A 13,058-nucleotide genomic window follows, 5' to 3' on the forward strand; every position below is an offset into this window, starting at 1 on the left:
AATCCAAAACATTTAATTAAGAATCGACGAATCACATTTCTTTTTCTTTTAACGAATCGCATTTTCGTCAAACGATCACATTAATACACCATATTCTAGTAATTATCTCTCCTGTGTGGTTTGCACAAGAGCGGATGACGCTGCTGCTCCTCCCTTAACTAGATATCTCGGGTTCGAGCCCTGAGTATGAAAGATCCTTGATAGGGAACGCTTCCCCGAATGAAGCCTTACGCAGTGCAAATCCGGATATAATCGAGTTTTAGCGTGGATATCAGACACTGAATAGAAAAAAAGATAGCGATTGCGGGTTCACACTTGTAGTTGAGAAAAAAACGTTGTGGTAATTCCATTCCACACAATTGTTCTAGTGGTCAATCCTAAGCTAAGACTAAACCACCGGTCCATTTCTAGTGGGTTCAATAACGCGCTTACAATAGCCTGCCCCGTCAAACTTCAAGAAAAGCTAAAATAACACGTATAAATCCTTTTACAAAAAAACCCACACTTAAATCCAACAAATTTCTCTCTCTCTCTCTCTCATAGACGTTAACTTTGCAGTCACCTACACTAGATTCTGTGTTCTTTTTCTTTTCCCAGAGGTAAAATTACTTAAATTATGTCAAGATCTTGACTGCTTTATTTCTTACTTTTCTATATGATTTTGACACCCTTTACTTTGATCTTTCTTCATTTCTATTCTGTAAAGTCATGATCTTGAAAATATTCTTGTTTGGGTTGGCTTCATTATTGATCTGGTCTATTTTTGACCTTGATGCTTTCCTTATTATTGGGTGTTGTTTCTGTTCATTTTAGGATTAGAATTTTCTTGGGTAAAGAATTGAGAATTTAGATCATCTGTTTCCTTTTTTGATTCTTGGTGATTTTCTTGGTATCTTTTGTTTAATCAAAGGTTAGTTTGATTCTTGGTTAGGTTCTACTTTGATTCATTTATTGTTCTTTTTTTTTTTTTTTGTGTGTTTAAAGGTTGTGTTTTATGTTCTTACCTTTGAATTTATCATTTCATTTTAAGGGATCTCAGTAGCTCAGTTGGTTGGCTAACTGAATTTTCACCTTGTTGGTGAGAGTTCGATTGTTCGATTCCCACCTTGTCATATCCTTCCCCCACCCCTTTGTAATAAAATTTTAAAAAAAAAAAACAAAAAAAAAATCATTTCATTTTGATTTTTTTTCCTTTTAGGGAGATCAAAGGTGGAACAATTTGAAGAAAGGGTGGAAAGTAGAAAAGATGGCTAACAATGCGGCGGCTGTTGCAGAAAGGGCAACTAGTGATATGTTGATTGGTCCAGACTGGGCTATAAACATTGAGCTTTGTGATATTATCAACACGAATCCTGGGTAACTATCTTGCCTATCTGTCTCATTTGGTATTTTGTAGCTTAGCATATTTGTTTTGAATATTGACTGCACTATGCTCCATGATTTCTAGTTGAAAAATTAGTTTTATTCTATTAAAGATTACTTGAAAGGAACTTAGCACGGGCTTCTGAAGGTGAAGTACATAATTTTTTCGTTCGTTGGTCATAATATCGAGATTCTTTTTGTGCACCCAAGGGCGTGGCCTAGCTGGTCAATGAAGTGGTTGAAAACTATGAGGTCTTAGGTTCAAATTGCAGCCTAGACAAAAATACTAGGTGATTTCTTCCATCTGTCCTAGCCTTGGTGGACAGAGTTACTGGGTACCTGATGCAGGTGGAAGGTGACATGTATCCCGTGTAATAAGTCGAAGTGCGCACATGCTGGCCCGGACAACACGGTTATTTAAAAAAAACAAATATCAAGATTTTTCTAATATCGAGGCTGGTTTTGTGTTTTTATCTACATCAGCAAGGATTATATAGACGGTCAAGTGGGGATTGTGCTTCAATAGGTTCATATTAAAAGCTAATATATGCTGGAAGCTGCTACCACTAACCATATCGTTACGCTTCTTTTTCTGTTCAGTCTTTTGAATTAGTATCATCTTCTTGTTTTGTGTTTATACTTCTACTGAACACGATTGCTATGTACAGCTTGTTTGTTGTATCTGTAGCCAAATTGGTGCGAATCTGGTTGAATTAGTATAATCAATTATCCTTTTTGATCCGTTAGTTTAGTCAAATATCTTTTCAAGGTTAAGATGCGTCGGGAGCTAAATGATTTACTAAGAGGAAACAACATAGCTGGCTCATTACTATTTTCAGAATGGACGATGTCAAAATTGAAGGTCCCTCGTATATTATGTTCTTAATTTCTTTTTCTTTAATCTCACTAGAAGTAGGGAAAGTAAGAGAAGCGTGAATGAAGACCCTAAGGTAAGGAGATAGATGGAATGGAGGAAATTGGTCAAAGGAAAACCCAGTCGTAGAACTTGAATAGAGCATCTCTTATCAAGAAATCAAAGCTACTTCATGAATCTGTTAGTTTTGATGTTGTGCTTGAAGTACTATGTAATTAAAAGTTAATACTGCTTTTAAATGAGATCCTTCGAGTTGGCTATTGCTTTATGAAGTTTTTTTGATCAGGTAAAGTAAAATTTTATCAAAAATCGGTACCAGGATGGTATCAATCAAAAAAAGAAAACTATCGGTACTGCAAGAGTTACAAAAAACAGAGAAAATGTTACAATTCCTCCATTACATCCTCAGGGGTGTCATATCCTCTATCGTATAGCCCTTACACCAAAAGTATAAATTTTCTTAGCATCTCGTTAGAGAAGAAATATGGTCTTTCTTTCCTTCAAAACATCTTTTGTTTCTATCCACAAAATACATAATGGGATTGCCTTCCATAGCATCTTCAGTTTTCTACTGGATCTCTTAGTTTGCCAGCAAGGTAGCAAACTCTTCACTCTTCACTTCCCTTGGCATAACCCAACGCACTCCAAACAGATTTAGAAAAAAATGGCTAGATTTTCTATACTTGGTTGAAGTGGAGGAGAAGAATATGAATGCAATCCCTACGCCAAGCTCTTCATAGCATGGCACGAAGAAGCTCTTAGGCAGTTGCCACTTTTAAGATTGTTCTACTGCCTCCTTTGTGTAGGAAAAGAAAACAGGTCCTTTTTTTGTTTTTGCTGTACTGTAGAAGCTGAATGTGTAGCTACAGAAACTCCTCTGCTGTTTATCGCAAATGAAGCTGTTATGTGAAAATATATAAGTAGTGATATGTTATTTATGAATGGACACCAAGTAATTGCTTTATCGGGGACTGAAATTGTGACTATGTGTCCATTCCTCAGAAAAGAAGACGTAATACCAAAGTTGAGAACCTTCTGGAAAAATGTGATTCTCTCAAAGACTATCCAGTCAGCACTAAAAAAATGTTTAAGAAGATTTTTTTTCTTGTGCTCAAATGGCTTTGATGTCCTTATTAGGTAACATAGTATGTGGCACCCCTGGCACTTCTATGTAGCATTATGAACCTAAGTCTACCTACCTGTTGTTGTATTCTTCTCTTTTGACTGCTGCAGTTCTAAATGTTCACTAGTTAGGGTAATGGCATATAAATACTCGCCTTCTTGCTTGACGAAGTCCAAATCATTGTTACAGTTAGGTCATTATGAATTTTATAACCTTGGGAGGCTCATCGGCTTATACTACGTAGTGGGGATGACCGAAATCGAACTTTTTTGAGCAAAAATCTTAAGTTAGTATGAGATTTGATGTATGGTAGGTGCAGAAATTTTGTTCCTTTTTATTATAAAAAATGTGGTTTGTCGTGAGCTCTTGCCATAACACAAAAGAAGGGATTTTGAGAAGACATTTATTGTTGATGGAAAACATGCTTTTGGTTTTCTATATCTATCTAAGAAGGATATAGAAAAAAAAAAAAAACAAGATCTATCTAAGAAGGATATCTATCCCCGCCTGCCTGAACAAAAAAAGATAAAAAGTGAACACTATGTAAGGATTTTCCATTGAACTTAGTCCTACAATGTGGTGTAAAGGATGAATTAGACTTGTGTTCCTTTCACTCCACATTTTGTAGAGGTCGTTTCAAGGACTGCCTGTCATGATTCATGATACATTTATATACATTTTCTTAAGTGAGCACACTTTCAACTATAACCTGAAATGACCCACTGACGCATCCCATCTTAGTCTCTTGAAGAAATTCCAGGGCATGATATCAGTGAAGTAGGTAAAACAACAATAAAGTTGGAGGTAGACTTTCTGGCTGATAAAAGCTTAAGATGCACTCCATTTTTTTTTTTTTTTTTTCACTTGAATGGTATTTCTTCACTGTCAGTTCATGTACTTCCATCTAATGATCTTCTGAAGTTTTTTGTCTTCGTGTAGGTTAATTTCAAATTGTCCTAGTTTGTTTTGCCAGGTTGAGCTTTTCTATAGTTGATTTCGTACCAGCTTACTGATCAAATTCTTTTTGCAGACAAGCAAAGGATGCTCTTAAGATTATCAAGAAACGCTTAGGGAGTAAGAATCCAAAAATACAGCTCCTTACACTATTCGTAAGTACATTTCATTTGCACATACTTTTACTAGATTTCATCTTTTTGTTTAGGCTACATAGATAAATTTGCTGAGGTATCTTCCAGATTATTGTTCTCTTGCTTTCCCCAATTATGATTAGAGATACAGATCTAAAATTTAACGTCCCATATCCTAGTGTCCACTTATCATTAGTTCAACAAACAAATATTACATGCCACTGGTCTCAACTTATCGCAATATAATTTCTTATGCTCCAATTTATGCTATTATCTACTATTTCCTGTGCTTTCATTATCCTGTGGTACCTGTGTCGATTGCATTATTTTATTTTATATTATTGCTTTTCCATGTCGCTTTGAATTTCTTAGCCTTATCTGACTTTTTTTTATGCTTTTATGCTTTTCTTGAGCCGAGGGTCTTTCGGAAACAGCCGTCCTACCTTGGTAGGAGTAAGGTCTGCGTACACTCTACCCTCCCCAGACCCCACGATGTGGGATTTTACTGGGTTGTTGTTGTTGTTGTTGTTGTTGTTGTACTGGTCTCAACTTATCGTTCCTGACATATCGTCTGTGAAACTCGTATAACTGATAGGAGGTGAATAAAGTTATCAAACTCTAGCTTGCTGGTGTACTATGTTGAAATATCTCCTCTGTGTTTCAGCACATTCATAGTGTTGGCATTTTGCAGATAGTTCAATAACTATTGGCCATAGAAATTCTCAATAACTATTGGCCATAGCAATTCACTTCATCAACGCATCATGTTTTGACTGCTTGTGTCCCAAGACACATTTAAGTTGTCAGTAACAAATTCAATGAATATCCTGGGAGTATATCTGTTCATGTGCATATAACACTTCTAAAATGTGACTCTCGTCATGGGATTTGCCCTTTGAAGTTGCAAAATTTTGTAAACAGAAACTTGAATTGAAGATTATTTCTAATTTTTTTCTTCGAACTTTTTATTCAGGTTCTTGAGACCCTGAGCAAAAATTGTGGAGAAAATGTGTTTCAGCAAATTGTGGAGCGTGACATTTTAAAAGACATGGTCAAAATTGTGAAGAAGAAGGTAACAACTTCCTAATATATGTGGTTTCCTCAACTTGGTATGCCTCTTTGAGATCACTAATAACTATGTTTATTGTATTTGATTACAGCCTGATTTAAATGTGAGGGAGAAGATTTTGATTTTGATAGATTCATGGCAAGAAGCTTTGGGAGGGCCGGGTGGAAGATTTCCCCAGTATTATGCTGCATATAATGAGCTGAAGGTGATTCTTTGGGTGAAAGCCTGTGCAACATCGTTCTTGGTTGATCTTTCCCTTAATGTAGCGCGAAGGTTCACGTTTTCAGTTGCAGTTGGTATTAATAAGTTAATAACTTAGATATTTTATCATAGAAGCCCTTTTTGGAAATATGTACTTTCTAGATGGAGCGTTAACAAAACATATATAGCTGCTGTCTAATAGGAAAAGAAAAAGAAAAGGTTAACCTCACAGCACTAAGATGTATGCTTTTGGTTATGTAGATAATAGTAGTTTTTATCAATTTGATTGATCACCTATTATAAATTCATTCAAATCTTCATATGTTTTCCTTAAAAATGAATATTGCAGGCCGCGGGTGTTGAGTTTCCACCTCGAGAGGAAAATAGTGTACCTTTATTTACACCACCACAAACCCATCCAATAGTCCACACGCCTTCAGCTTATGAGGAAGCTGCAGTTGAGGCCTCTCTTGAATCCGATCCTTCTGGACTCAGGTATTGCACCGTTCTATTTTCAGTAAGTGCTCCAATATTGGTGGTTACCCTTGCACAAAAAAAGGTGCTCCAATACTGTTTATATGCACCTCTGTGTTTTAGAGCTCAATAAGCGTTTCTTTTAGACTCTCAATTTAACTATCTAGAAATTAAAATATGAGCGAGTACTTGTGGTAACCTGCAATTATTGCAACTGGGGGTGGCAAATGGGCCATTTGGGCTGATCAAGATGGGCTGAATAGATAGATGGGCTAATGCCCAACCCTGCCCAAAGTGTATTTGGGCCAGAATGGGCTGGGTCAAGATGGGCTAAATAATGGGTCGTAACCCAACCCGCCCAAGTTGATTCAATTCTTTACAATATTCATAACTTTTAAACAAATCAAAAATCAATATTTTTTAAAAACAAATTATAAATTTATTTTTTCAAGCTATACTCAAATTTTGACACAATGCATCCTCAATTTTTCATATACAAAATTTTGACGAATTTTTTTAAGCATTGAGCAAAAAAATTAAAAAAAATAATTAAAAAAAAAAAAAAAAAACTCAAAAAATTAAATTTTAAAAAATACTTTTTTAACATAAATAAAAAAATATTTTAAAAAAATAATAATTTTTTTTTTAAAAAAATAAATAAAAAATAATTAAAAAATGATAAATGAAGATTCTTATATTTTGTAGTGTTAGGTTTTGTAAATAAGAAAGAGGATAGTTATGTTTTGTAATAAAGAGTCTTAAGTGTTAATAAGAAAAGAGTATAGTTATGTTTTGTAATAAAGAGTCTTAAGTAGGTAGTTTATGTCATTTTCCCAATAATGAATGGGTCAATTTGGGCTAAAGTAATGGGCTGCTTTGGGCTACCTTGGACAAATGGGTTAAGTTGGGCTAGCCCAAACTTAGCCCATCATAATTGTATGTCATGCCCAAACCCATGAAAATCTGGGCGGGTTGGGCGGGTCAATTGGGTCTGGGCCAAAATTGCGACCCCTAATTGCAACCTTGTTAAAGTCTAAGTGAAATTTTTGATTGGAACAATGCATTGCTTTTTTTTTTTTTTTTCCTTTCTCTTTTACATTATGTCAATGTGATAGTAGATCTGATCCTTTCGTAGCTGATGCATTGATACTTGAAGAATGTAGTAACCATTAAGAATTTTTGGTGAAATAGAGCAACTTTTATCGAAACACAGTTTTGATGTTGCCAGTTTGGATGCTGCTCACAACATTGATTCAGTCACCTTTTTTTAGTTGGTATTATACGCTCCCATCTTAGCGGAGGTGGTACTATATGGCCTTTGGAGAGACTATGCACTCTAATTACTGTGGATTTTTATCCGACTTATGTCAAACTTTATTGCAACTTTGTCCAATGCCTTCTGTCACTTGTTGCTGTTTAACGAGACCTCATGTATAAAAGAAATGTAGAAAGAAAAAAGAACTGGTAATTTCAAGTAAGCGACATTTCCATTTCCTGTCTTTTCAGTGTTGCGGAGATTCAAAGTGCTGACGGGCTAGCAAATGTTCTAACGGAGATGCTTGGTGCCTTGGATCCAAAGAATCCTCAGGTCAGAACTTGTTTTTTTCTTGTTTCTCAGGTTCATAGTGGTTACTTGTCCTCATTCACTACTATAAAGTTGAAAACTGGAAGGGGCCGAATGAATGATTCGTAGGTCAAATGAATTTCCTTTTTTTGGATAGTCTTTGGCCACTGTATTGGGTCAAGTGGAAAACTACACTTTCTGTTCTCCCTCCCACCCCTTCACTATTTGAAAAGAGAAGCTTAGTTAAAAAGATTAACTGCCCCCTCCCCAAAGAAACAAAATTAATAGACAAAAAAAGACATTGTACCTTCATAAGTCCTTTAATGTAAACATTTCTGGCATGGTTATTCTCTGCTTTTTGGTGGGGGCATGTTGCTGCATCTAGGTTTTTGAAGAAAAATATTGCTGCAGTACATAAAGGTTGAATGATAAGTTTAGGTTTAAAGATTTGAGTGTCGAAAGTAGAAGGCATCAAACATTTTTTGGGTGAAAACCAATATGCTGAAGTACTTGTGGACATGAAACTGGGAACAATTGGGAATCTGTCATTTTAATGTTGATTGAGATATTTTTATGTTCCTATTACAGATATCTTGAAACTTCTCTAAACTTGTAGGTTTAAGTCCATATGGTCAATTATAGATACCCTATTCTTCCTTTCAGTACTTTGGTAAGCTGAGATAGGAGCTTTCATGTTGTATTCCCTTTTTGGATAAGTGATGTTCCGTTCCATAATTGAGTGCTAATCCATATTGGTTCATCATCATTGTTACATACAATTCATGTCTGGCTGTACTTGTTAAGAATTCAAGATGAATTATCATTCTTGTTTTAATTTATTACGTGACATCTATGCAGTCCGTGAAGGAGGAGGTGATAGTCGATCTTGTCGAGCAGTGCCGTTCTTACCAAAAGCGTGTGATGATTCTTGTGAACAACACTGTGTAAGAACCTGTCGTTTTTGTGGTTTTATTTCATTTCAAATAGCCCCTTAACTTGTTTTCCTTTGCAAATTTAGAGACGAGGATCTGCTGTGTAAAGGATTGGCACTCAATGACAATCTGCAGCGAGTAATTCGTAAACATGATGATATTGCCAACGGAACTTCAACCATTACTGCACCGCCGAGAGAAACTCCTGTTGCACCCCTTATGAATGTGAATCATGAGGATGATGAGTCAGAAGATGATTTCTCTGGCTTAGCACGGAGGTAATGCTTGTTCATTTTGCTGCTATACTGTTCCTTCTCTCCTCACCCAGCACCCGCACAGTAAGTTTTTTTAAGTTTTGCCAGGCGTATTCTCTGTTCTTACTGCATATATTGCCACTTAAGAGTACGTGATGCAGTAAATACATTTCGATGTGATCTTTAGATGGTCATTTATATGAGAATATAAATTAACTCCCTTTATTCTCCATGAAGGGAAGTTGGATTTCATTTGGGGGGAAGAATTTTATGTCAAATGGTTCCTAGAGATCATTTTCACTTTGGTTCTCTCAGCTGGTTAGGTAGTTAGTACACTTGATATTTAGCCTGTTTGACATGCATCGGAGGTTGCCTACTTTCAGATTTTCTTACTAAAAAACAGTGGGTAGTTAATTCCATTGGTGCTATTGAAAAGAGACTAGAATTGTGATATTGTTTCAGACTTTGGGTTTCACCAAGGTTTCAAACATTCATAGTGATTAATTCATAAAAGAGTTGATGAAGCTTTTTCGCAACATCATTACCAGGTTATCATTCATTACCAAGCTCTCATATAAATAATAATTAGCTTCTGATTTTTATTTTCCACCAGCATAAACATATGTCCAGTTGTTTAATATGAAATTTTGGGGATAAAAAAGAGGAATTGGTAGTGTTTCATTTCCTTTTTACATTTTTTAACAGAATAATGGGCTGATTATATTACCATAAGTACTTGCGAGGGCAAAGGCCTTCAAAAGTCTTGGAGGGGAAAGTTTGGGGTAGAAGAGTCCATGGTATTGGTACCCAATTCTTGATTTTTTAATTTCCTTTCTGGACCTACTCTTCCTGCTGCTGCCTCTGCCGTGACCATAACTTCATAGTGTTCTCAAATTCAGAGGAGAATTTATTGGTGTCCAGCATGCTTAAGAAATTGTGCAATTTAGTATCTCTGTGATCTGTGTGCTGGTATATGCATAACACTGTTTCTTGATTAAGAATCTTCTTTGAGTGAGAATTTCTTGAGCAATGAGTATGAGATCTTGCATGATCTACATGTCCCTGAGTAGATATAATTGCCAATAATTTGTCCCTTGGGGGATATTTTATGATAAAGAGAGCTTATAAATTACAATTGTCAGTATCTTTATAGCCATTCTAGAGTGTAGGTTTATTCTTTAATTTACTCAAAGATTCCAAAAAGTGCAGGGATGTTTTGTTGTTTTTTCCCCAAAATCTCTACTAGTATCCTTCGATGGTGTGGTCCTTGGCTTTTCTTTTTCCCTTTCTTGATGTGTTACTGTCACTCAATATGCAGATCTTCAAGAGATCCATCACAGGGACAGGGGCGGAAGACTATTGATGTGAAGAGTGAACCTACGCGAATTACTCCATTTCTTCCTCCCCCGCCTTCATCAAAGAGATCAGTTTTTACAGATGGGAAAATGGTTGATTATCTCAGTGGTGACAGATTTGAATCTGAAAGATCTTTTGGAACAGAAGGATCCTCACCTATTGCTGCTTCAACTAATTCAAACAATGCAAGCCCCATCCCACGGTCAAGTCCCAAGCCATCTTCATCTGCACCCCCTCCGGATGATTTGCTAAACCCAACTGCTGATGATGACTTCCTGAACCCCACTGCATCTTTGTTTACTAGAAAAAACCACCACAATGAATCCGATACAAAGGCCAAATCTGCTGATAACTTGCCTCCAGCACCTTGGGATGCTCCTATTACTACCCCACTCCCTCCACCACCTGCCAGATATGATCAGAGACAGCAATACTTTGAGAAACATGTTTCTGGCGGTTCCCCTCCCTCAAGAACTGGATCGACGAGTTCTTATGACAGCTTAGTTGGACAAACAAAGAATCTCTCGATTAATTCTACTTCTTCCCCATCCAAACCAGATAAACCTGAGGACGCACTTTTCAAAGATCTTGTGGATTTTGCAAAAGCCAAGTCTTCTTCATCTTCAAACCCAACCAATAGATCATTTTAAGTGACTTAATAAATATGAATAATTTGTGGTGGTGTATATCAACTTTTACATCTTGTAGCAATAAATATTAGTAAAGAGGACTGAAGTTTATGGATTACTTGAGCTGCTCTCTCTGGTCTATTTCCGGCTGGGTTTTCAGCCCTTAGGTGAGTGATAGTGTAGTTGACATGACATTTATATCTTGAATCATATGAGGTGGTTGACATTTTTGTTCCTTTTTTTTTTTTTTCTTTTTTTCTTTTTTTTTTTTTCCAACTGATTTGTAATCCTAAAATGACTGGGGTTCTCTCAATTAGCAGGGAACAATTCTCTCTCAATTAGCAGGAAAAAATTCGTCCATGACACCGGTTTTGGTACGTGATTATATGTTTCCAGGTAGATCCAGAATCAGTTATGGAAACAAGGTGGAACCAAATGATACGTCTCGAACACTTTATAGGGTGTCAATGGTGGTTGCTTAGGTATCTCACAATCTATTTATATGTTGCATCGACTGAAATAGAGGAAAACGTGTCATCTTCCCATGGAATCTCATTAAAGATGATACTTAACAACATGTTGGACGTTGGAACAGCCGTCTTGTTTAACCATGTTAATGTGATGTGAACAGTGTTTAGGAATAAGAAAACGTCCTACTACTCAGCAACTTGATAACAATCTCTATGGATCCTAAAGAACTGATACACAGCTTTCTCCAGCCAACTTCTTAAGTTGATCTTTCATAACTCTTCTCAGTTTTGCTGCTTTCTCCCATAATCCAATTTCAACATACTTGTTTGCTACCATGACCAAATTCCCACTCCTTTTAGGCTCCAATCCAAGCAACCTCCTTCTCACCTTCTGTCCCACTCCAGGATAGTCACTAATATGGCATGCACTGAGCAATATCCTCCATATATGCATCAGACATGTCAATGATGAATTTGTACGCTTCTTCAAGGCAACCAGCACGACTCAAGATATCTACCATGGCATCATAGTGTGCTCATAGGCTTGATCTTATAGGCACTTTTCATGTCTTGAAACAAACAACGCCCTTCTTCCACCGTTCCAACATGGCTACAAGCACGAAGCACACCAAGAAATGACACATAATTAGGTTTCACATGAGAATAATCCTTCATTTTCCAAAAGAGTTCCAAAGCTTGTGCAGAAAATCCATGCTGAGCTAATCCAAGAATCATTGCGCTCCATTTCCACATATTTCTTTCACTAATCCTATCGAAGATCAAACGAGCATAATCCAATGCTCCACATTTAGCATACATGTCAACAAGGGAAGTTCCTAATTGACTATTCACAAACATACCTTGCTCAATCACTTGACAATGAAACCATTTCCCTAAACTCAAGTCACCCAACTCAGGTCAAGTTGAAAGTAAAACCACCATGGTTGTCTCATCCGGTTGAATCTTACATTTCCTCATCACACGAAAAATCTCAATCGCATCATAGTACAAACAACTTTCAACACAATGGGTCTTGCATCGCCCTCATTTTTGGTGAGCGCACTTTGAGATCGTTGATCATACATTGGATTTCCTTTTCTTTTTTGTATAATACACAGGTTAAGCCCGCAACCATCATTTAATCGTTCACAGAGACTACATAGATGAACTTGTATGATTTTGGGTTATAGGAACTCGTATAGCTTTATGAATGACATCTTTATCAGTATGTTTAGATTTATGAATGCGTGGATTTGCGATTAATATTCGTGGATTTGGTTTAGATTTATCGTGGATGCATGCTTGACAAAATATTAATATTTATAATATAATTTCATAACATTATTTAAATGTTTGACAAACAAATAATCAATCAATTCAAAAATGAACAGTGTGCAATGTGAAATAACAATTCATGAATACTACTAAAATAAATAAATTGGAACCGAAAATATAACATAAATTTAAAATCCAATTTTTTTTTAACATAATACTCTTATGTCAAATTCCAACGTAACATAAAATAAGTTCGAACATAGCTTAAGTAAATGTAATCCATACGAAAAGGAAACATAAGTTTGTGGTTTCATCCAACAACGAAATTAGATTGTTGGACATCCACGTTTGTTAACAATCTGTGAACCCAAGTACTGCAAATTCCAC

At 36.2% G+C, this 13,058-nt stretch overlaps 1 protein-coding gene and 1 pseudogene across 4 annotated transcripts; one reads left to right on the forward strand and one right to left on the reverse strand.

Annotated features, from left to right (window-relative positions):
• The first annotated feature begins 439 nt into the window (after nucleotides 1–439).
• LOC132034015 (TOM1-like protein 3) lies at nucleotides 440–11,152 on the forward strand. Of its 4 annotated transcripts, XM_059424227.1 has the most exons (11): nucleotides 647–910; nucleotides 1,040–1,078; nucleotides 1,199–1,356; nucleotides 4,390–4,468; nucleotides 5,421–5,519; nucleotides 5,608–5,721; nucleotides 6,067–6,212; nucleotides 7,698–7,779; nucleotides 8,614–8,699; nucleotides 8,774–8,965; nucleotides 10,260–11,152. In XM_059424227.1, the coding sequence occupies exons 3-11, from the start codon at nucleotides 1,247–1,249 to the stop codon at nucleotides 10,945–10,947; spliced, it is 1,596 nt and encodes a 531-aa protein (XP_059280210.1). In that variant the 5' UTR covers nucleotides 647–910; nucleotides 1,040–1,078; nucleotides 1,199–1,246; the 3' UTR covers nucleotides 10,948–11,152. The 4 variants fall into 4 exon arrangements, with proteins under 4 accessions (XP_059280208.1, XP_059280210.1, XP_059280209.1 ...); XM_059424225.1 differs by lacking the exons at nucleotides 647–910; nucleotides 1,040–1,078 and adding an exon at nucleotides 440–599; XM_059424226.1 differs by lacking the exon at nucleotides 1,040–1,078.
• A 464-nt stretch (nucleotides 11,153–11,616) lies between these two features.
• On the reverse strand, nucleotides 11,617–12,653 carry LOC132034943 (pentatricopeptide repeat-containing protein At2g36730-like; annotated as a pseudogene).
• Nucleotides 12,654–13,058: the final 405 nt, after the last annotated feature.

The sequence above is a fragment of the Lycium ferocissimum genome, chromosome 10, assembly GCF_029784015.1.
Source record: "Lycium ferocissimum isolate CSIRO_LF1 chromosome 10, AGI_CSIRO_Lferr_CH_V1, whole genome shotgun sequence".
Lineage (NCBI taxonomy): Eukaryota > Viridiplantae > Streptophyta > Magnoliopsida > Solanales > Solanaceae > Lycium > Lycium ferocissimum.